The following is a 24,160-nucleotide window of genomic DNA, read 5'->3' as shown; positions in this document are numbered from 1 at the left end:
CAATCAAGGAGCTTCTGCCTAATGACTTGCTAAAAACCAAACACCAAAGAATAATCTAACAAAATTCCACAAAAGCCTTCAAAAAGGAGAATATGCTCAAATAAAATATCAGTATTTGGCACTACCTATCTATGTGAAAAGATATTTTCAAAGATGATAAAATATATAAAATCTTATTACAGATCAGAACATTTTCATTCAATTATGAACTTGGTATTCCAATTATGCAAAATGTTATTCCCCCAGAAGAATTCAATTGTTCTCATTACTAGACCTGTATTACATGAAGTTGCACTCAATTATTACTATATATTAAATATAATCAATAAAAAAATGAGTGGAAATTTGTTTTCTCTTTTGTCATATAAGTACCTACATAATTTCCTCGATTTTGTTTCTCAACCTGCAAAGTTTACTATATGGTCCTTTACAGAAAAAGTCTGCTGATTCCTGATTTAAATTAGTGGTTTCCAAAGCAGCTGTTCATCAAAATCTTATGTATTAAAAAAATACGGGCGCCTGGGTGGCTCAGTTGGTTGGGCGACTGCCTTCGGCTCAGGTCATGATCCTGGATCGAGTCCCGCATCGGGCTCCCTGCTCGGCAGGGAGTCTGCTTCTCCCTCTGACCTTCCCCCCTCTCATGCTCTCTCTCTATCTCATTGTCTCTCAAATGAATAAATAAAATCTTAAAAAAAAAAAAATACAGAGCTGGTTCACCTGTAACAGGTGACTGATGTCCAGCTATGTAGGCACCATTGTTCTATAATTATGCCATCCCTGATCCTATTTCCCATGAATCATCTTAGAGCTGCAACCCTTATTATCTTAACTTCCAATAGGGAGAAAGAAAGGATTAATAGAGAGTACCTACAATTTAATTAAGCAAGTCATTGGCAAAATTGGGTAAAACTTTTAGGATTTTTGAATCCTGATTATTGGTCAAATTAATTAAAGTAAAATTGACAAGGGACACAAAGAAACAGTTTTGAAAAACCCGAGTATAAAGGTAGAAGAATAAAATATTCTCAACTTAGTTATACAGGGAATATTCCTTTTGTATCTTTAAAGAACAGTAACAACCGACCTATTAATAAATTCATCTTACAAATATTTACTGAGTACTTACTTATATATGTCAAGCATGGTTCCAGGTGCTGGGAATACAGCAGTGAACAAGACAGACCAAAATACCTGCCTTCACGGAGCTCACACATTAGTGGATGGACAACTATAATGTCTCTATAACACCCCTTCAAAATGGCCCAAAGATGTGAGGAAACAGCCTCAGAGTCCCCAGGACTCGGTTTGCCATCCTGGGAAAGAAGCTGACTGGTGCACGTGCAGCTTTTACAGCTCTACTGGCAAGATGGTGCAGTCCTGACGGAGGACTTCGGTAAACTATCAAGCTGGAGTCTAGGTTATCAGCACCGAGTTGACGGGGGGAGTGTGCCTGTGAGGGGGAATGCCGATGAAAGAGTGGCCACGTTCACTGGATCCCCCAGCTGGTTCAAGGTGACAAAGGCAGCCACGGACATGCAACATCAATTTTCTGCTACCCCACTCACACTACCCGTACGATACATTTCCTATTTCCCGTACAGTCTCACTTTCAGACTGAGGGCTTAAAGCTCAAACTTGGGTTAGGGTAAATAATGGTCCTCTTATGCTGAATATCATTTTATCATTCCAGAGTCTTTATTATGGAGTGGGTAAAAGAGATGGCTATACTCACAGGGAATTCAGATTAGATTAGTAGACCAAGGAGAGATTTCCATGGAAATCATCTCAGTTTTCCCAGACTTATCCATATCCACGCAAGGCATCACAGTGTCCTGACTCTCATCACCAACAGGCTCCTGCTTACAATGTGACCATTTAGGGGGACACACAGTGCAACATACTACAGTACAAAGAAGGCATTGAAGCACCTGCAGCGCGGCCTAGCGCCTTGCACTTTGCCGTGAGCATAAGGTTAAAGGGGAAGGAAGAGCGAAGAAAGAAGAAACAGACTGTACCGCTACCCGCTGCTGGTTCCAAGTCAATCACGCCTACTGCTGATTTATAAAATTATCTTCTAAAACTCCATCTTTCCCTTCAAAACACTCAGCAAATTAAAAAGAAAATAATATCTCATCTGGCTAGAAGTTGGGGTCTTTGCCTTCGTATTAACTTTGTTTTCAAGAATAAAAACTTTTGCTAAAAAAAGGCTCCATGAAGGAGAAGTGACTCACCACTTAGTTGCGGGGCTGCAGCCAGGCGGCTGGGCTTCAGGATGAACTGGCACTGCATCTCTCGGGGCAGCTGTTCCATGAGGAAGGACTCCTGGAGGTTGGAAGGCGTGCTGGTGTCCTTCGAGCCCTGTGCCAGGAGCAGAGTGTCTCGAAGATGGCTCATTTTAATTCCATAGGGATATTCATGCCCTACACAGAGAAAAATCTGAATGTAGACTTTGGGCTGACTGGCGCTGTGAGCACGTGTGCTACATACTAGAATACACTGCAATGTGCTCCTGGGACTTCGGAAATAAAGCATCCTTTTGTTGACTGATCACTGTGCATGCTCCTGCACTTGGAGACCACTGCATGATGCAGGTGGCCCTATCAAAGTAGTTTTAAGCAGGTGGTGGGGAGGGGGTGCAGAAAAAACTCAAAAAGAAAAAAAATCTTTAAAGAATATCTTCTTTGGAATGCACAGATTAGTTTGTGAGTTGCAGGATGCTGACTTTTCCTATGTTCGCACCCAGGACTATTTAAAGGTACTCTAGTTCTCCTTTGACACTAATATATCTGTAAATCTTCAGCAAATCCTTGACATCTCTCAGCCTTAAATCTACGGTTTAAAATATTTACCCTACTTATCACACAGTGATAAGAATCAAGTAAGTGAACTTTAATGGTTAACATAATTTAAATAGTAAGGGCAAAAAGCTATCTATGTATTTCAAGCATCACTATTATTGAACACAAGATGTCCGTCTGAAAAAGACATTTCATTAGTTATTAGTGAGATCATCAGAGTTACAAATCCAGAGCATCAGGACTAGTTGGTTTGATTTATGCTTCCCTCCCACTGCTGCCCTCTGAGGGTGGTGTTCACAGGCAATAATCAGAAGGAAGACTGCAGGGCACCGGAAACACAGAAAAAGGATTCAAAAAGTAATCTGCAAACTAGAAAAACTAAACCCTGGACATCTGACTGCAACATGACTTTTTGCTCTTTAGTATTTTCAGTGATTGCATTTTCTTAACTTAAACCTTCAAGTACCACTGTGCTGTAGATTTGCCTTTTTTTTTTAAGTACAGAGAGTAAGTTCTCTTCTATTCCTAATTTATCACTGAATGTAACCCTGTGAACTCTTCCCTTTCCTTTCCATCTGACAGAGGTACACAATATCAATGTTCCAATAATATCGAGCATTACAGCTGCTTCAGGGATTAAGGCCAAAAAAAAAAAAAAAAAAAAAAAAAGCCAGCAGCTAAACTACAATTGAAGTTTTCCAAGGCACACTGAAATATACGATGGAGAATTGCTGCTAAATCAGGTCCCATGGATACTTTCTTCTTTTAGTGAGTTAGCAATGAAGCTGGAAGCTGTTTTAAAGCCCAAAAGCTACCATCTAAATAGTTTTAATTAATATATTTTATGAAAACAATTATATATTTTAACTAAGTATTTTTTCATCACAACTTGGTTGCTCACTGATTTTGACAAAAATGACAACATTAAAAAAGAAACCAGAAATGCGGTGAATTTTGGCCTCAGCTATGTACATGACAGCTTACTTTAAGTCTGAGAATATATATTTTACAGAAAGGTTTGGTCTTAGATTATTCAGATCACTTGAAACACTCTGAATTACACAGTAGTGATCTCCCAGGTAAATGAAAGAGTTACATGAGATAATGCATATAATATGCTCTGCACAGTATGGGGCAGATAGTGAGCATTTAAAAATTATTAGTGGAAATCATCATCTTCATCATTATTACTGTCATCATCTCAAGATCTGTGACAGATACCGTCCCTTATTTTAATTGCTCTATTTCTGTTAACCACACGGAGTGACCTTACTGATCAAGATGTATTTTTTAGCTGAATAATTTAAACAAGGGGAGATGTAATCTTTTTCCCAATAATTCCTCAGAACAAATGCTGGAAAATCTGTCTAGAGAAATAGCAAAGTCCCGAAATAGTAACTAGCTGATAAGTCAGTGAATATTTTTAGGACTCTAAATGGGTTAATCTCATTTTCATTATGATGCCTAGGACAGGTTTTGAATACGCATTGATCAATTAAGAGGCATGACTGGATTACAGATAGTCTTCCAAAGAGGCAATGTAGTAGGGAGGAAAGGGAACAGGAAATTCAAGAATTGAATGTGAAAAATAAATGTATAGGGAAAGAGAATACCAATACATATTGGTTTCTTATAGAAAAAAATTTAAAAAGGTTTGCAAAATAGCTCTGTTTGTAAAGTGAAAAAATAGAAACGGAAATTTATATTGCTCTTCTCAACTAACTGTACCATTAGCTGCTTGAATCAAGAGACAGTATTTGTCTAACACTTAGGAAATGGTTGATAGGTAAGTATCGAATGAATAAATAGATATATGAGATTTAATATTTGATGGTGCCCTACATTTAGGACCACATGACCAATTCTCTGAGACATTTAGAATCATAATTAAAATACAATCCCATCTTAGATTTTTGAAGGAACTTACCAATAAGTGGGTATGGTGCTTCTTCTTTGCCAGAATTGACCCATAACTGGTAATCTCTCTCAGAGCCCTTGGGAATAAAAGAAGTAATAATAATTCTTTCATGTTTGGTAACTGAATAAGGATACTTTTTTTTTTTGGCACTTTTATGTTTTGAAAAAAGTGGAGATGATATAAATGCTATTCAGGTTCATGGGTGTGGATACAGTTTTTGAAGATGGCAGTGCTAATTGCTACAACCTATATTCCCCTTTCTCATCCCTAGCAGAGGACTCAGGAGTCCTGCCCTTTTCCCCTACTGATGACAAGAGATCCACAGACTGCAATGGAAGCAGGCCCTCACAATTATGGGTAGCCCACAGAACTCAAAATTATAGGTCTCTTTACAAAGCAAAAAGAAATGTCCTGGTTTTCTAAAAGATTAATCTCTTCTTTAGAGTCCTGATTTCTGCTATGTCTCTGGACTTCTCAGAGATTACTGGACTTAAATCTCCAACAAGCCCCTGCAAAGACATCCTTGTTATCCAGAAAGCCAAAACAGTGCTGTGTCTGTGATGAAAAAGTAAAATCTCAGAGGCTGATTATTAGCTCAGCTATTTCTGAGCAGAAGGAGAATGACCGAGAGGCTCTGACGAGATAGGTAGCTGGCACAGTCTACACTGGTTTTATTTTGGGCAAGTCCAGTCCTGGGAACAGAAAGGACAAGAATTCTGTCTAGAGAATAGGCCTAGCCATAGAAAACAATGAAATTGTTCACTAGCAGAATTATAGCCCAGCAATACTAAAAATCTTACTTGAAAGAAATAATACTAAATTATTTATAAATAAATTAAGAACTTTGCTGCATCCTCTAGGAGAGGATAAAGTAAAAATGTTTTAAATGAGGCTAGAAGAGATTGGCAATATTAAATATTCCTGCCTTTATTTATTTTTTATTAAAAATCATTGTTCTGACCTTATAATGGAAGATCCTGGCTGTGGAGAATAGCCTCTGGTGCCCTCCCCTACTCTGTTTGTCACTTCCCTCCCCATCCTCTACTCAAAACATTTTATTGCAAATAGGGAGAGCAAGCAATCTAATGAAAATCCTTTCTTTTTTTTTTTTTGTAGTGTCTGAAAACACTGTAATAATCCCTTAGAACAAAACAGTATAACCAAATAGCCTCAATTCTTAATTATAATGAATATAAATATTTTTGGTGTCAGGAGATGGATCACTTTTTTCAAAGGAAAAGCATAAATGAGTCATGTCATTAATTAATCTTCCTTCCTTTTCCTTAAACTACACACTTTCTTTCCAAGACATAAACACATAAGCTTAGAAATCAATGCAGAAGTGCCTGTTTTACCCAGTGTATATAAATCTAATTATAGCTTAAATATACTATTAAATTTAAGAAATCAGATTTCTAAAAAAAAAAAAAAAATCAGATTTCTTACCCTAAAGTCTGATTTCTCTGAGTGCTTAAGGGCTTATGATAGCACAATGTATAAGTAAATCTAAATATAACTTATTACACTATGGCATATCTAAAACATTTGACATGTTACATCATAGTAACATTGTGCTTTCATATTTATAGAGAATCTGACTCAAGAAATGGTGTTATTCAAGTGCTTCCTTTAGTTTCCAACCTTCTGAAAGTCACTCCTTTAATACAAGACCCACCATGTGGTGTTTATATACTGGTAGGGAGGAGATGAGGAGAATTTTCCAACGTTCTCCTTACCTCATCCTCAAACATGCCAATACTCTCCATTAATAAAATATCAAACACTTACCTTTGCCCCACAAAACAGAAAGAAGCAGAAGCTAAATGCAAAACTGGGGAACATGTGGTATGCACACTAAAGCTCTTTAACTCCATGATCTAATTCAAAGCTTCTTTTTTAATTTACCAATTCATCAGAGGTACCAGCCATCTCATCTTCTGGATCTACAGCCAGTGAATATGGATTCTAGCTATGTGTTCTTCAGGTATAAATTCTACTATAGAGCAAATCCTTCAGAATTCATCATCCTAAGACTGATGGACTCTTGGCATAATAGGAGAATTAGGTAAAGGAGAAGAATCAGAAAAGGAGATAGGAAAGAATAGTCATTGAGTGACAAGTGGGAAGGAGGTCAGAACTTTCTCATCACAATCTTATACCGAGAAACCCCTCCATCTGTATATGTATATAGCATATACAATAAAAATAGATATTATTATCACTCTAAAATGATAGCCTTATCTTATTATGCTTTCCAGTTCACACAGGTCTTACAGTGTCAGAAGAGCAGCATCTAATATAAAAGCTTTACTGTCCTTATTTTCCCCATTTTGGGGAATAAAACATGAATTTGGTATTATTTAGTAATAAGTTGTCTTATGACAAAAGGGATAATATTTATATGACTCTAAAGTATCAAAGTTTGTTTTTAATTAAGAGTATCTAGTAGAGTAACTTACAGTTATCCCTAGCATGGGTAGTGACATGTTGATAACTTCATTTGCTGTATCTGAATTTGTTACTGTTATAGTTTTAGACTGCAGAAAAAAAAGAAATATAGTTATAAATAAAGGGCATTAATTCAGGTGAATAAGTAATTATTATAAAATGATTACCCAAAGGCAAATTTTGATTTCAAGTGTTAACAGGCAAATGACTTAAGTAGAACAAACCCTTGATGATAATTTACTTTCATTCCATTATATCTTATGCTTTTTGATAAAACATCTATAAAACCTCTTTAATATAAAGGACATGTAGCTCACAAAATATAAGACCTTCAGCAAGAAAGAAAAAGATTAACTACATACGAGAGGGAGTACATGGACTACCCTCCCAAACCACCCCTCCAAAATCTAGTGAAGTTGGTGCTCTGTATCATCTCCATAATTGCATTTCCATAACGCAAAGTGTGATAAAACAGGGAGCACACTGGATCACTTTCTCCTTGTTCCTGAGCACTGTTTTCACAGTGTGGGTTTCACAGTCCTTTCTTTGCATGGTAAGAAGTTGAGGTAAAATCAGAATAAAAACTGGCTACAAAAAGACATTTAAAGTTTAGAATTTTTAAAAACATTATTTATTGAGCACTATGTCAAACACTGTGGCTTCTGAGATTTTCAGTGTTGAAATCTGCAGACACCTTAAAACCAGTGAGTCTGGCAAACAGGACTGAGAATTTTAGAAAGCTCAATTCTGTTGCCAACTCTGCTATTTAATAGGAGATCTCTGATAGCTCTGTGCTAAACTACATTTAGAAATCACTACTTAAGGGGCGCCTGGGTGGCTCAGTCATTAAGCGTCTGCCTTTGGCTTGGGTGATGATCCCAGAGTCCTGGGATCGAGCCCCACATCGGGCTTCCTGCTCGGCGGGAAGCCTGCTTCTCCCTCTCCCACTCCCCCTGCTTGTGTTCCCTCTCTCGCTGTCTCTCTCTGTCAAATAAATAAATAAAAATCTAAAAAAAAATTACTACTTAAAAATAGTTTGCAGCAAATAGAAAAGGGATTAACAAGATTTTGAGATATCTGTATAGAGTTCACTGAATTCTAAGACCTTTAAATGTGAGACAATGCTATGCTATCAAAAAAGAAATATTTACTATGCACATAGGTTTTACATATTATAATTATCAGATGAATCAGCAATTAGGGCTGTGTCCCTGATAGGGCTTAAATGGTATAAATAAGTATAGGCAGAAACAAAATGATATAAAAACAAAAATGATGTCATTAAGTGAAATCCACGCACAATTCACCACTTATCTTTCCATTATAGTACTTTTTTTTCCTCTATGAGCTGATTATTTGACATGACAAATTGCCTCTTAAAGTTGTTTGCTAATTGATTTCAAATTGTGCTCTTGAGCTCCAAAGATTATGCGTAAGTCTCTCAGAAGCCAACAGGCAGGGCTTAGAGCACCCACACCAGTGTCCGTCTTCCACCAGAGTGATACAGGTGTTTTATACACTGGGATTTAACTTGAGATATAATTTTGTGACAGGCATCTGCTTTTCTTTTTAAGTCTGAAAACCTAACCTTAAATTAAATTTTAAAGAAATTCTCTCATGAAGTCTTTTGTAAAATGAAGAATCTTTCCTGTAATACTCATAGTATCTCCTAATGTACCTGGATTCTAAGATAACATACAGTCAAAACAGTAATCATAGGTGTGTGTTTTCCTTGCAAGCCTCTCTGGCAGACAAAACAAATGAATTTCAGCAGATAGTCCTCTGTGGCTAGTAAACAAATAAAGCAAACAGGCAAAAATGAAAATGTGGCTTTTTTTTTTTTTCCATGTTAGCAGAATTCACTGACCGGCTGTGTATAACTAAAGGCCAAGGATAAATAATGCTTTCCATACATACATTCCTATTTTCGGGGGGAATCACTCTTTCTGGAAGCAGGCTCCCTGAAAGGAGACTCTGGTCATGATGCAGCTTCAGAGAGCTAAGGACGGTGTGTCATCATCGTTGAGTTAACCAGCATACTAGTGATAAAAACAGAGCACCCAGCCTGACCACATCTCTGGTCTTCTCTTCCAAAGAGAATGGAATTTTGGGCCTTTCTCAAGCACACACTTTCCATACACTGAAAATCTCAAAAAAAATTCAAGGGATTTTCCATGAAAATCCTAATTATAACCAATTGCCATACAACTGAATCAAAGCTGGCAGAAAAATAGCAGTCGGTTTTTGTTTGTTTGTTTTTTGCTACTTTGCTACAGTAGATCTTTATAGTTTCACACCATAAAAAATTTGAGTATTTCCCTCAAGCAGTGACATCTGGCACTCATGTCAGAACATTTGCATAACTTTTGCTTTTGGCCAAAACGTAACTGTTTTGTACTACATCTCTTGCCGTGTGATCCAGGGCTGTTGTGAAGTATGGTAATGCATTGTATCATAAAAATATCCGTAAATTCCCATTTTGTTCATCATTGATAACATCTTGGTATTTGTTCTATATTTCCGGTCATCAAATTATACATAATAACTGGGGCTAAATAGGCTTAATTTTTATTTGACCAATATGATAAAAACTGTGAGGTAGAAATATGCTGATCCCTTAAAAATGTCATCTCTCCTAGCTCATCCATTATTAACCCAAGGGATTCAATCCCTAAATATTCAGAGAATGAAGAACTATCTTAAACCACCTTCTACTTAAGAAGTGACAAGTTGGAAAAAATTGCTTAATACCAATAGGAAATACATCCTTGTGAAAATGGCTTTACTACAAGCCTCTGCAGCTGCTATTGAAAGGGTCCAGAGAAACATTAATGCCAGAGGGAGGAAAGAGACATCTGACAAGCGAATATTCTAAGTGTTAATACGAAATACTGTAGTTAATGTGAATTTCTCTTGCTTCATTTTCTCTAGGGTTTACTTTTCACATACACAAAGACATACATAGACCCAGGAAAATGCATTTTCCCACAATGGTATTTCTAAATGCTTGCCTTCCATAGCACATCCACAGTCTGTCTGTCTGCCTGCCTGCCTGTGTCTTTTCATCCATGGAGCTCTGCTTTATGCAGGGACTTGGAATTTAATTTTCTGGCTTAGAAACACTTACATAGGCACAATTCCCAATGTCCTTGGCGAAGATTTTGAGGGGAATGCTCTTCGGGTAGTCCTTCTCTTTCTCTAGATTGATGTATCTAATCAAATGCAACAACAACCCAAGACAACACTGAGTCAGATGGATTTTGCTAATGGCTTATTTTAAAATCAATCTATTTTGCTAATATCTTCAATATACTTATATGCTATGTTTTAAAAGACAGATGGAAAGACTCAGCAAAATCTGATTACATTATGGGTTGGAAGAGAATTAAATTCTCAGGACATTAGGTATGGGCATGAAAACGATTTCAAGTGAGGTCTGAGCAGCACAGTCAGGTTTAGGCACCTCGGGGAGGTGTTTCGTCTTCCAAGCTTTCCTACCTTCCCTGGACAGGCCCGGAATCCTACTGACAAGTACAGGAGTATGTACCATACTTTACTACACCAAACCAAGACAGCCTTTTACTTCTCATTTAGCTCTCAGGTAGAGCGCAAATCTTCCCTTAGGAAGGTAGCAAGGGGAGGAAGGAAGGAAGGGTTATGGAAATAAGAGAGAAACCTAAATTGACCATTTAGTCTGTATGCTCAAAGGTGAGGATAATTGATTTTTGAGGTGTTCAGCAGAAAACCTTCCATATATGGAAACCTAATACATGCTCTGAGGAAACTGTTCACTCCAAATGGTAGGTTGGAGACGTGGAAATGGGAGAGATTATTGACTAATTTTTGTCGAGAATGATCTAACCAGACCTCAGTGTTCTCTTTCCTAGAAAGTAAGGAATACATGGACTGAAGAGAACACTGTTTACAGTAAGCAGTAGCTAGCGTACAGTTCAAACAATAGTTTATTTTGAGGGTAAATGAGTAATTTCTACTAAGGAAAAGGGGAATAGTTTGGGGCACATCTCTGCATAGAAGAACTTAATTCTTTTAACTACAGGTTGAAGATTAAGAATATGTTATACTGGAAAAAAAATACCTCTGAAGGAGAGAGAGCCATTTGTCCTTTTGTTCTGGAGAACTACAACCAAAGAAAATAGGAGAGAAAAATTAAACACATAACACATTTATACTAACATCTCTGAGACTATCAATCCAGATAAAGTATCAACAGCCTGTTACAGAGGGAGTGGCCCACCACTGCACTCTGGAGAATCCGCAAATGGAAAATTCCCATCAGGAAAAACTATACCGTCAGGTACAGTTCTTTTAAAACCTCCTGAATGGATCCAAGACAGGGCCATTTTCTTACCTTATGGCTCTTTTACAAGTATAACTCTTACAGTGGAATGAGTATTTGATCTGGAATCTAAACACCTGGTTCCAAAAACATATGCAAGCTACCTGATCATGAGTGAATCACTTCACATCTCTAAACTTGTTTCCACATCTGTAAAACTGGGCTAATTGTCTCAGAGTGTTTTTGTAGCTTTAAAGGCCATACAAACAGAAAGTATGCTCAATTTAAGATTAGAGATTAAAGAGAAATTTGGCATGTTGATGGAAATATCTTGGCCCAGAAACCAGTTTCCTATCGGAAAAAGAAATATTTATACATATAGCAGGATTTTAATTTAGTGAATTAGTTCACAGAAAACCTATTCTTAATTACTACAGTCTTCTAAGATCAATTCATTTACAACTAAATCATTATTAATAATTTTTCTGAAGTTACTATGTTTAATTTTTTAAATTTTTATTTATTTATTTGAGAGAGAGAGAGAGAGAAACAGCATGAGAGGGAAGAGGGTCAGAGGGAGAAGCAGGCTCCCCGCTGAGCCGGGAGCCTGATGTGGGACTTGATCCCAGGACCCTGGGATCATGACCTGAGCCGAAAGCAGTCACTTAACCAGCTGAGCCACTCAGGCACCCCGTTTAATTCTTAAACTTGAAAATAATTCAGTGTTTATTTCTAAATGGTCTTGTTACTCACTAGATTTTATACCATATTTCTAATCTTAACAAAGCTGGAAACCCTTGTTATTTTCTTGTTCCAGAAAAATACACTTAACAAGTATTTGCAATTTGTTTCTAAGTCTGTTGCTTAGCAATTTTCTCCATATACAACTCCCAGCATTGGGCATCTGAAAGTACACTACATCTCTTTTATCGATCATCCAATTTTCATCTTCCATAGTTCCTTACAAACTTTTAATGTATTCACCCTTCCTAAACAGAGATTTTCTAGGTTCATTTGTGTCAAATCTTGGATTTATTTAGCAAAAAACCGTGTGGAAAAATAGGTGAGTTTTCTTTGGACCTGTGAACTTTTTTCAAAGCAGCTAAAGAAAATTACCCCTTTAAAACAGTATTTTTTTTAACTTTTATTGACATGTAAGATACACAGAAAAAAACTGTATAATGCTTAAGTGGACAGCCTGAACATTTTTTCACAAACTGAACACAGCCACGTGACTAAAACTCAGATTACGAAATAGAAAATCACCTCGGGAGGACTGCTTATGCTCCTTTTCAGGTACTAGTTCCCACTCTCCTGACTTCCAACAGCACAGGATAGTTATGTTTACTTTATTATAAATGTAACCAGGCAATATGTACTATTTTGTGTCTGGCTTCTTTCATTCAACACTATGTTTATGACACTTCTCCATATTACGGCATGTGGTTTTAGATTGTTCATTCTCATTGCTGTATAGTCTTCCATTGTTTGAATACACAGCATGCATTACTTCAAAAATAATTTATGAAGTGTGTCAGGTTAACACACTGAGATTGATTTATGTAGTCTTCTTGTGTTTTCACCTTTCTACTACTCTGTGCAAGAAGAATCCAGAACTTCTCTTTCTTTAGTGATTCTTAAGGCATTTACCAAACTAAAAACAAAAGTACTCCAGAATCAAGGTGATCTCAGAGTTTCATTAACACCTAAGCTCATTTGGTAAGAGCAAGAAGAGGAGAAAGCAGTATATCTTAAGAGAAAGAGAAAAGGCAAGGCAGATTGGAAAGAGACCCTCAAATTTGGGAGGGGATAGAGTCTGTTATCCCTGGGAGTGAGCAGGGAACCATATGTTACTCAGTTGAGATGCCTCAGGAAACAGAAAGACCCCTTAGGAAATGACTGTAAGCAGCAACCTGGGAGGCCTGTTCCTGAGTTTTTATGTCAGCAATGATACCAGCACCCCACGTGTGGCAAGGAATCAGAGTAGCTCTGAACATAAAAGACACAGAGAAAGATAATGTCAGCAGTGACCACAACAGACTGAAGGTCACAGTCTGCCACCTGTTTGGAAGACATCCCAGAAATCTGCTGGCACAATGTAGGCTCAATGTGGGTTTTCATTTGATCTATAAACAGGCTTTTCCTGCCTTTGCTGAGTTTGTAGACTAAGATTCACACTAGGTACTTAAGTTAAAATATCATTCTTCTGATTCCTCTTATAGACAGATCCTTGTCAGATTCCAGTACTTCCTGTGTATTTGAACAATGTTCTCATTTTACTGTGTCATTATCTGTAGTATCCAGGTGCAGTGCCTGCTCTTCAGGCAGATACAGATCCTAGGTTTGAGAATCAGGGTACAAGATACATGAAACTCCTGGCCATTTCTGAGATGTGACGATCTACTCCGTGTCCTAAGGGAAAGCATGAGACGTTCACATTTATTATTTGCTCTTCCTCTAACTTGACACAGTTGGGAATTCCTCACTGATTCTGGCAGTTGTCAGTCTTAGATTTCAAAGCTATTAGTCTTTACATTTTTGGTTTCTTTATAGATATTGTAGTGACTGGCTAGGAGAACCTCCTTCCTGAGCTGCTAGTCTGATGGCATTTTAAACTGATCATGGCCTCGATTTTTTTTCATAGTGACGGATACATACCATTTCTGATGTTCTTCAACCCTTCCTAAAAATCCAAGCTTCCCTCTGATATAATTTTGCTTCTCACTGAAAAACTTGTTTGCATTTTTTTTTTTTTTTTGGTAGCAAAGTTCTGCTGGAATAAATTCTTAGAATTAAAAAAAAAATCTTTATTTCACTTTCATTTTTGAAGGATATTTTTGGTGGATATAGTATTCTATGTTGAAAGTTCTTTCTTTCAACACTTCAAAGATGCCATTCCACTGTCTTCTGAAATTGCCATAGTTTCTGATGAAAAAGCCACAGTGATGCACATTATTGTTCCCCCATATGTAATGTGTTGTTTTTCTCTGGCTGCTTTTACCATTTTCTCTTATCTTTGGTTTATAGCAGTTTGTCTATAACATGACTAGGGGAAATTTTCTTCATACTCCTGTTTGGGGTTCACTGAGCTTATTAAAATCTGTACATTTGTATCTTTCGCTAAGCTTGGGAGATTTCCAAACTATTATTTCTTCAAATATTCTGTCCTATTCCCTCTTTCTCCTCTTCTGGAGTTCCAGTTACATGTATATTGTATCTTTTGGTATTTTCTAACAAGTCTCTGATGCATTTTGAATTAAAAAATGTCTGTTTTGAGGGTACCTGGGTGGCTTAGTCAGTTAAGCATCTGACTCTTAATTTTGGCTCAGGTCTCAGGGTCGTGAGATCAAGCCCTGCGTTGGGCTCTGTGCTGGGTGTGGAACCTGCTTAAGATTATCTCTCTCTCTCTTCCTCTCATATATAGATAAGTACATAAATTTAAAAAAATGTCTGTATTCTCTATTCTTCAGATTGGACAATTTGTATTGATGTATCTTCAAATTCACTGACTCTTTCCTCTTTCATTTCTATTCTGCAACTAAGGCTACACCGGGGATAGATATAGATATAGATATAGATATAGATATAGATATAGATATAGATATAGATATAGATATAGATATAGATATAAATAGATATCTATATCTATCTATTTTGAAGAATACATTTGCATAAAACTTGTTTCCACATCTATATCTATCTATATCTATATCTATCTATATCTATATATATAAAATTTAAGATATTGCAGTTTTCAGTTCTAAAATTTTCATTTGGTTCTTTTTTATATTTTGTATTTCTCTGCTGAGAAATCTTTTCATTCATTTCAGTTGGCTTTTCCTTTTACCTAGTGAGCACAATTATAAAAGTTGGTTTAAAGTTCTTTTCTGGTAATTCCAACATGGATCATTTCAGGATTGGCCTCTGTTGATTATCTTTTCTGGTTCTTTGTATGTGAAGAAATTTTAGATTGTATCTGGACATTATGAATATTTTGTTTTGGAGACTGAGTGCTGTTATATTTGCAGTGTTGATGTTTTTATCACAACAGATAACTAACTTGATTAGACTCAACAGCACCTTGGTTCAGGTCTTTTAGCCTTCACTTCAGGTTGCTTTGAGTCTGCTCCATGCATGTCAGCGATCAGTCAGACACGTAGGTAGAATCCATATACAAAATCTGGGGTTTCCCTCCTCTAATACGCTACTTTTTGAGATTTCCTCCCTCACTTTCCCGTGGCTGTGGCTGACTCAGACTCTGTAGTCTGGTTGTTTGGCCAGAAAGATTGGGGGTTTCTGTCAGCTTAGTTGCCCTGCACCATGATATGACTGTAGCCTGCCCTTGGGCCAATGCCTTAAACATAGGAATCTCACCCCCTGCTGGTGCCTCCTTCCAAGTTTCAATTCCTCTCCAAAATCTGCCAACTTGTGTTCGCTTTGCAGATCCTTTAGGTGGTTGTTGTTTGTATTTTGCTCAGAGTTTACAGTTGTTATCTGTAGGGTGGTCAGTCTGTTAAGGCCTCACTCTGCCATACCAGGGCCAGACCTCTTCAAAGCAACTTTTTTCTTAAAATAATCTTTTAATTTTGAAATAAGTTTAGGCTTTCAGGAAAGTTGCTAATAGTACAGAGTCCTTGGATACTTTTCACCTTTTAGTTTCCTAAAGTTATCCTCTTACAATGGCACACCTGTCAAACTAAGAAACCAATACTGGTACATTACTGTTAACTGCATTCTTGACTCTTCAGATTTTGCCAGTTTTTCCGTTAATGTCCTTTTTCTGTCAGAGGACCCAACCCAGGATAACACATTGTATTCAGTTATCATGTCTCCTTAATGATTGGTCTAGGGCAGTTTCTATGTCTTTTCCTGTTTTGTTCTTTCTTTTTTTTTTTTTAACCATGATAATCTGGAAAAGTGCTGGTCAGTTTAACCTATAGAATATCCCCTCAGTTTGTGCCTGTTTGAAGTTTCTCTCATGTTTGTCTGGGGCTCTGGGTTTAAGGAGGAATAACACAAAGGTGAACTACTCTTCTCATCACATTCTATTGAGGGGTACATGGCATCATTAGTGATGTTAATTAACCTTAATCATTTGGTTAAAGTACTATACTTTTTGAAGAATACATTTGTATAAAACTTGTTTCCACATTTTCACTTCTTCTTAAGACAAATTTCATGGAAACTCCTTAGTTAAAGGCAACATGTATGGGGTGCCTCAGGTGGCTCAGTCGGTTAAGCATCTGACTCCTGATTTCAGCTCACATCATTATCTCAGGGTTGTGAGATCAAGCCCTGCATCAGGCTCTACAGTCAGCAGGGAGTCTACTTGAGGATTCTCTCTTTCCCTCACCACACTTCCCCTCCTGCCATTCTTCCTCTTTAAAAAAAAAAAAAAAGAGCATGTGGTTTTGCCCCTTCCTAGGTATTACTTCCTTTCACCTGTAACTCCAAGGAGATCAAGCAACAGAAAATGATACTATCTAGAGAAATCTGTCATGGAAAACAACATATGCAGGGAATGATACAAACATATGTTTCTTCCAAGTAAGTTCTTAAAATCTTGTGGTAGGCCAATAATGCATAAAAGAATTTAATGACATGCCTGTTTTTATTAAAAGATTAACAGCTTGGAAAATTCTAGTTATCTGGCTTTAGAATGATGCCTGAGGTGTCTGGTGGTAGTGGGGAGAGAAGAAACCAAAAGAAAAATGTGTGCATGTGAACTCCAACTCTTTAAGTGTAAAACAAACTCTGGACTTGAGCGTGCAGCTATTCAAAATCACAAGTGTGAATTTTGATATGCTCACCCTGACCTGAGAAGTGCCAATTTAGCATGTTCAGGACAAGAGTACAAAGATTATTTATATATTCTCCAACCCTACCCCAGTCAAGGGGTGAGTCTTAGGAAACTGACTTTCACTTCCTGAGTCATAAATTTGCTTTTGATGGTCACATCTTTATGCCAAATCAGAACCTGATGTTCAGTTCAGGCACTCCATTATTTCATGGTATTAACTTTATTTCTATAATTAAAAACTATTTCTTTAGAAAATTGGGAATATAGCGGTGACGGGTAGCTCAGTTGGTTAAGCATCCGACTCTTGATTTTGGCTCAGATCATGATCTCAGAGTCCTGGGATGGAGCCCTACCCTGGGGTCCATGCTCAACAGGGAGTCTGCTTGGGAGTCTCTCTCTCCCTCCCTCTCTCTCTCTGCTCCTCCCGCAGCTTGCTCTCTCTCTCAAATAAGTGAATAAAAAATCTTAATAAAAAAGAAAATTTGGGAGTATAAAACAGTTATTCAAACTTAATTGGACTGTTTCATAAAATTTTTCAATAAAAGTCTATCACAGTGGGTTGAAAAGACCAATTCGAAAGCTCACTATGTAAAACAGTACGTGAACACGAAGGAAGGGGAGGCTGGAGAGCGGCGGCCCCAGAGCTCTGACCACTCCATTCCTTTTCCACAGGCCCTAGGTGCTTCAGTAGAGCCCCTTTAAAAATTACTGGTCATACCAAGATAAACGACTCCAAGGTTCTCAATATTTACCATTACTCTCCACACACTTTAATAAGAAGCTCTTGGGGAGAAATAAGGCCTACAAGTGTCTTTATTGGGGGTATGGTCAAAAGATGAGTTACTGACTTCAGAATAACTCAATCAGAATAAAATATTTTCCTTAAAAAAAAAATCAGAACAAAATTTGATTAACATTTTTCTTTCCGTACTAGAAATTACCTAGTTGACTGTATTTTACATGTCAATACAGGAGAAGCTATGGTTCTTACCTGAAAGTGGCCACAAAGTTCACTGTGGGCCAGCCTAAGACAAAGGATTTCACGGCATTGGTGTGGCCTTCTCCCACTTCATCCACACAACTTGCTGTCCACATGTCACTTAATTTTATTTTATTTTTTATCTTAAAGTTGTTGTTATATCTAGAAAGATAAAAACCAGACAGGACTTCTTGTTATTTTGTTTCTTAAATTTTATGAGAGCTTCTGTACTTGTGATAAGAGGACAGTTTCTACTAATCATGGACAAAGAATGTCTTATTCATTGTTTGTAACTTCAGTGCCTACCACAGGAAACTGTAAGCCAGTCGGTTACCTTTGGCCCGAAAAGGTCTTTGAAACATTTGGTGTATTAGTCCTCATGCCTGTGTTTATGGGCAGCAAATAGCCATAAACTGCCTACTTTGTTTTTCTATGTTGAGCATTGCATTTGGATCAAAAATCTAATTTTAAATTTATTGCTATTCTAAAAAATTCATTTATTATTTATAACCTGCCTACTCCAAAAAAATTTGAGTGGCTGAACAAAAGATTAAAGTACACATTATTTATGAAAGTATTTATAAAATTTTCACCTTAGGAGAGATAGATGCACTTAAAAATATTATCTGGAATTAATTAGGGGAATTTTCAATGTATTTCCAACTGAATGGTTACAAGATTTTCTAGTCTTTACAAGCAAAGTTTAGTTTAAATTTCCTTTCTTAAGAATTTTTTCAGATCATTTTCGCATATATTCTGACTAAAATTAAAAAACTATAGCCTAAAAACAGACCCTAACCTAAACTGGAAAAAAAAAAAAAAGCAGGAAGTACTATATCTAAGTGGAGTTAACATACTTAATATTTATCTCCAAGGACCCAGAAGGTGATCTACTTTAAGTTGGCAATGAAATTGCTTTTTGACAACTTCTACCTAATCTCCTTTAGAACCTGACATTGAAACCACCATTATCTCTTGATCTAAATTCATAGATTTAATGCTCATCATGGACCCGAGAGTTAGTTAGTTAGAAGGCACTGGGAAAGATAAAGAGAACGCTCACAGAAACTTGCATACTTCCTACCATTCAGAACCATTTGTGGAAATAGAAAAAGCTAACATGAAATCAAAGATACTTCATATGGCAGTATCCCTAAAACTCCTTCATGGAATATTTAAAGGCAGAACTCTTCAGTTAGGATTTATAAAATGAAAAAGGATCTTGCAGGAACTACACAAGAAGGATAGCCTGGATTCAAAGCTTCATTTATACTTCCTGTAGGGCACACTTAACGTAAGTGTAATAGGAAAGAGCCTTGTAGCATAATGATGTCTATGTTTCATTTCAATATTTTTCATCCTGTTGCTACGAATCTTTAGATTTTTAAAAAATGAAACAGACTCAATTGAAGATAAAATCTTATTTCTTTTTATTTTCTTGCTAAAAAATCTTATTTTTTGATAGTGCCTATTTAGGTAATATAAAACTGAAACTACAAATCGTTTGGAAAGAAAGGTATGTTCCCCTTTCTCTTTTTACACAGTTTGTGTTTCCTAATGCAGGTCTCTCTCTATATCAGATACTTCAGATACCAGGTGGGAACTTATCACATTTACTGCCTTGGAAAAAAATCATTGCAATGATTCTTTCCCTAGATCAATAAAGTGTCAAGATTATCCACCTCCTGCTACAAGAAGTTAATCTAAAAGTGTAAACAATCACTTCCATTCTATTGGCTAATATTTACTGAGAACTTCTCATGTGCCAGTCAGTCATTGTGGTAAACACGTTACACACATTATTTAGTTTAATCCTCACTTTATAGATAAAGAAATGGAGCCATGGAGAGATTTAACTAAGTAACTTGCCAGAAGTCAAATAGCTTAACTAGAACAGCTAGAATCTGAACTTGAACAGTATTGACTTCTGAACTTATTTAATGCTCTTAACTACTATGGATCTATAAAAAGCCCTGGATATTGTTGGTCTTATAAAGCATCTGGATGGAAGTATCTTACCATGAAGTTCCCTTCAGCTTTTCTATTTTCAGCCTTTTTTTTTTTTTTTTAAGTTTTATTTATTTGAGTAATCTCTACATCCAACGTGGGGCTCGAACTCCTGACCCTGGAGATCAAGAGTTGGATGCTCTTCTGACTGAGCCAGCCAGGCGCCCCCAGTCTTACTTTTTTCTCCCTCTGTACCTACAAGGCTTTGTGATAAGACTGTTTACTATGGAGGTGGAGAGGAATCTCATAAACACTTATGTCCACAAAGATAAATGGAGTAGCTTCAAAGTACTTAAAACCAGTATTAAATAAAATTTTACATTTAGTCCTGGTGTCATAGTGTCTCTTCATATTTTTCACACTCAATTTCCAATAGTATTAGACTATTCTAATTGAAATTTCAAAGTATGAATCTAATGTGAACTGGCTGAAAAAAACAAAATAACAACCCCAAAAGTAATTCTTTATTTCCACAGTGTAGTCCCTTACTACAGATTTTTTTTTTAAAGATTTTATTTATTTATTCATGAGAGACAGAGAGAGGCAGAGGGAGAAGCAGGCTCCCAAGGAGCAGGGAGCCCGATGCGGGACTCGATCCCAGGACCCTGGGATCATGACCTGAGCCGAAGGCAGACGCCCAATGACTGAGCCACCCAGGCGTCCCTACAGATTTGTTAAGATGAGAGATCTATGGGGCGCCTGGGTGGCTCAGTTGGTTGAGCGACTGCCTTCGGCTCAGGTCATGATCCTGGAGTCCCTGGATCGAGTCCCGCATCGGGCTCCCTGCTCAGCGGGGAGCCTGCTTCTCCCTCTGACCCTCCCCCCTCTCATGCGCTCTCTCTCTCTCATTCTCTTTGTCTCAAATAAATAAATAAAATCTTTAAAAAAAAAAAAAAAAGATGAGAGATCTATTTCCCTATTTTCCTGTGTTCCAATCTTTATACTGGAAGGAATCCCAGTGAATTGCTGAAATACACAGGATTCTAGGGATTTCCCTCCATTCGAAGATGGAGATGTTTTACTAAGTATGTTTGGAGTAGAGGACATGGTGTCTGATGGTAATTCTACTGATAATGAATAAATAACCACAACTTTTTTTTCTCTTCATCTTACTGACATAAGTAGATCTCGTCATTATTTCCCTGCTTGCTCAGGAAATAACAATCTGAGAAAAGTGGAGGCTTGAGAAGGTGTGAGGTCACTACAGTCACTTCCTCTCAGTAAATTCCACATGGCTGCTCTACAGTTATGGATGGAATAGTGACTTCTTTCTACATACTTTCACGTTTTCAAACATTATCTTAAAAGATGAAAAGCCATAATTCTATTGGAAAAATATCTTTTTATTTAGCTTTCTAATGAATATCAAAAGTGGTCACAAAGGTCCCTTTCAGTTTTAATACTTATTCTAATGACGTATGGAAAAGAAGGACAATAAACTCAACAGAATTTTAGGTAAACACTGTTAACATTCAGCACAAAGTGAATAAAATACTTTGGCCAATAAAAGGAAAAAATTAAAAACCCTTTGTGCTAGTTCACTCACTAAAATCCACTTGGTTTCACTAAGTAAATATGGGGCAGCTGGTAATTAGTTATCTCACTGGAATTTATTTCTATACCATCAACCTATGGACTGAAAGCAGTTTCTAAAGGAAGCCTGAAGATGAGCTGAAGTAATATCGAACTTAACAGTGAATTTGTTCACCAAGTACATGATTAAGCACTAATATCATTTCAACAAATTAATGATCAAGGGTACAACCCAATCGTCCATCAAAGGGTGAGAAGTGACAGGGAAGACATAGGTTTAGTATTACAGGGGACTAGTTCTTCTTGGTTGCTGTTTATTTCAGGAAAAACTTAAGGTTCTTATTAAGAAGCATCTGTGAATGTATCAAATGTTATCTATTAAAATGACCATATGATGATAAATTCTTGGCAATATTTTTGCAAGGTGGCAGTATTCAATAATAATGATTACTTTCTCAAATCTGTATGTCCTCTTCATCTCAAGAGTCTTAGGCTTATGCCCACCTACTCCCCAAATTAACTTAGATCACTCACACTTTTTAATATCCACAATAAATGTAGAAAGTTCTTAAAATAATCTTTCATGAACCGACTCTCTTAAATAAAAACAGAATTCAATCAACTGTTAATAGATTTTGTCATACATTTAAGTAGACACAGAGTTCTTTCAAAAGCAGTATGTGAGGGCGCCTGGGTGGCTCAGTCGTTAAGTATCTGCCTTTGGCTCAGGTCATGATCCCAGGGTCCTGGAATCAAGTCCCACATCAGGCTCCCTGCTCAGCGCGAAGCCTGCTTCTGCCTCTCCCACTCCCCCTGCTTGTGTTCCCTCTCTCACTGTCTCTCTATCTCTGTTGAAAAATAAATAAAATCTTAAAAAAAAAAAAAAAAAGCAGTATGTGAAAAAAATGGTGTTCACCTTATGTGAGAAAGGGGCAGTCAAAATAAAGTCAGCTCTACAGGTAAATGATAGGCCTAGATTTGACATATTTTTAAAACAGCAATTTTCTAGTGGTAAAGAAACTATATAAAAGGTTTTCCAGCAAAACACTATATGGGTTACATAAAACCACTTAGACATTAGCAAAAACCAGAACAATAAATGACAGGTAAGAAAACAAAAGTTTTCTACTCTAAATATTATCATAATTGTTAAGGAAAAAGCATCTAAAAAAGGTGAAGAAAATATTTTCCTACATAAGAACTGAATACATATTACAAGTAAATAGTCTCTAAGGTCCTAAAGTCCAGGAAATGGATTATTAAAATAAGTTTTTGTTGTCTGCTTATCTACCTGCAGGCTGAGCACAAAACTAGGCACATAATGGGTACAATGGGGGAACAGTACCAAGGGCCAGCCACTGGAAATAAGGCCTAGATTAAAACCCCAGCTCAGCCATTTCCTATTATATACCCTTGGACAAACCCCCCTGAGTCTCAGTATTCATTATCTAAAACAACTCTTGTCTTGTAGGATTGTTAGGAAAATGTAATAAGATCTTTGTGATTCTCTTATCATAATACCAAGCATACAGAACCCATCCAGTACATTCTAAGTAAAGAAATGGCAACCAATCTACATTAAAAAATGATTTGTTCCTCTATCAATAGCATATAGCTTTAAATGGACTTAGTACAAAGGCTTGGAGGGAAAGAATTTTCTTTCTCTATATTCTTTATAACATTAAATCTACTTCCAAAACTACATTGTAGGCATTACTTATATTCAAAACATGTTTTAAGCTTTGCCTGATTTTGAGTTGCGTTCCATTGTGGTTGGAAAAAGATTTCAATCTTACTAGTTTTGTTAAGACTTGAGATATCACGTCACACTGTCAGAATGGCTATAAAAAAAAAAACAAACCCCAAAAACAAAGCAAACAAAAAAAAAGCCAAAAAGACAACAAATATTGGTAAGGACATGGAGAAATTGGAGCCCTTGTACACTGTTGGGGAATGTAAAATGGGGCAGCCACTATGGAAAACAATATGGAGGTTTTTCAAAAAATTAGAAACAGAAATATTATATGATCCAGAAATCCCACTTCTGGGTATTTATCAAAGAACTGAAATCAGGATCTTGAAGAGATACTAACACTCAAGTTCAGTGCGGCACTATTTACAATAGCCAAGGTGTGGAAACAACCTAAATGTCCACTGATGAATGAATGGATAAAAAAAATGTGGTCTATACATACAACAGAATATTATTCAGCCTTAGAAAAGATGGAAACCCTTCAATATGCATTAACCCAGATTAACCTGGAGGACGTTATGCTAAGGAAATACACCAGTCACAGAAGGACAAACACTGTGTGATTCCACTTATATGAGGTCTCTAAATTAGTCAAACTTATAAAATCAGAGTGGAATGTTGGTTGCC

The 24,160-nt window shown here is 36.8% G+C and overlaps 1 protein-coding gene across 16 annotated transcripts in view; it reads right to left on the bottom strand.

The window, feature by feature from the left end:
* Nucleotides 1-24,160, bottom strand: part of ARHGAP20 (Rho GTPase activating protein 20) — a 127,024-nt gene that overhangs the window by 24,285 nt on the left and 78,579 nt on the right. For 15 of the 16 annotated variants that reach the window (XM_064577454.1, XM_064577451.1, XM_064577452.1 and 12 more), the window contains 6 exons: nt 18,253-18,402; nt 11,261-11,302; nt 10,292-10,376; nt 7,176-7,253; nt 4,726-4,792; nt 2,232-2,420 (listed from right to left, as the gene is read on the bottom strand). In XM_064577454.1, coding sequence (XP_064433524.1) covers nt 2,232-2,420; nt 4,726-4,792; nt 7,176-7,253; nt 10,292-10,376; nt 11,261-11,302; nt 18,253-18,402 — 611 coding nt within the window. Of the gene's footprint in view, nt 1-2,231; nt 2,421-4,725; nt 4,793-7,175; nt 7,254-10,291; nt 10,377-11,260; nt 11,303-18,252; nt 18,403-24,160 lie in introns of those variants that run through there. The other variant, XM_064577461.1, reaches the window with a different exon arrangement.

The sequence above is a fragment of the Mirounga angustirostris genome, unplaced genomic scaffold (genome assembly GCF_029215605.1).
Source record: "Mirounga angustirostris isolate CCGP_5_RB_7025 unplaced genomic scaffold, mMirAng1.0.hap1 SCAF_13, whole genome shotgun sequence".
In the NCBI taxonomy this organism is placed as follows: domain Eukaryota; kingdom Metazoa; phylum Chordata; class Mammalia; order Carnivora; family Phocidae; genus Mirounga; species Mirounga angustirostris.
Note: the sequence above shows the minus strand (reverse complement) of the source record. Positions and strands in the feature narration are given on the sequence as shown.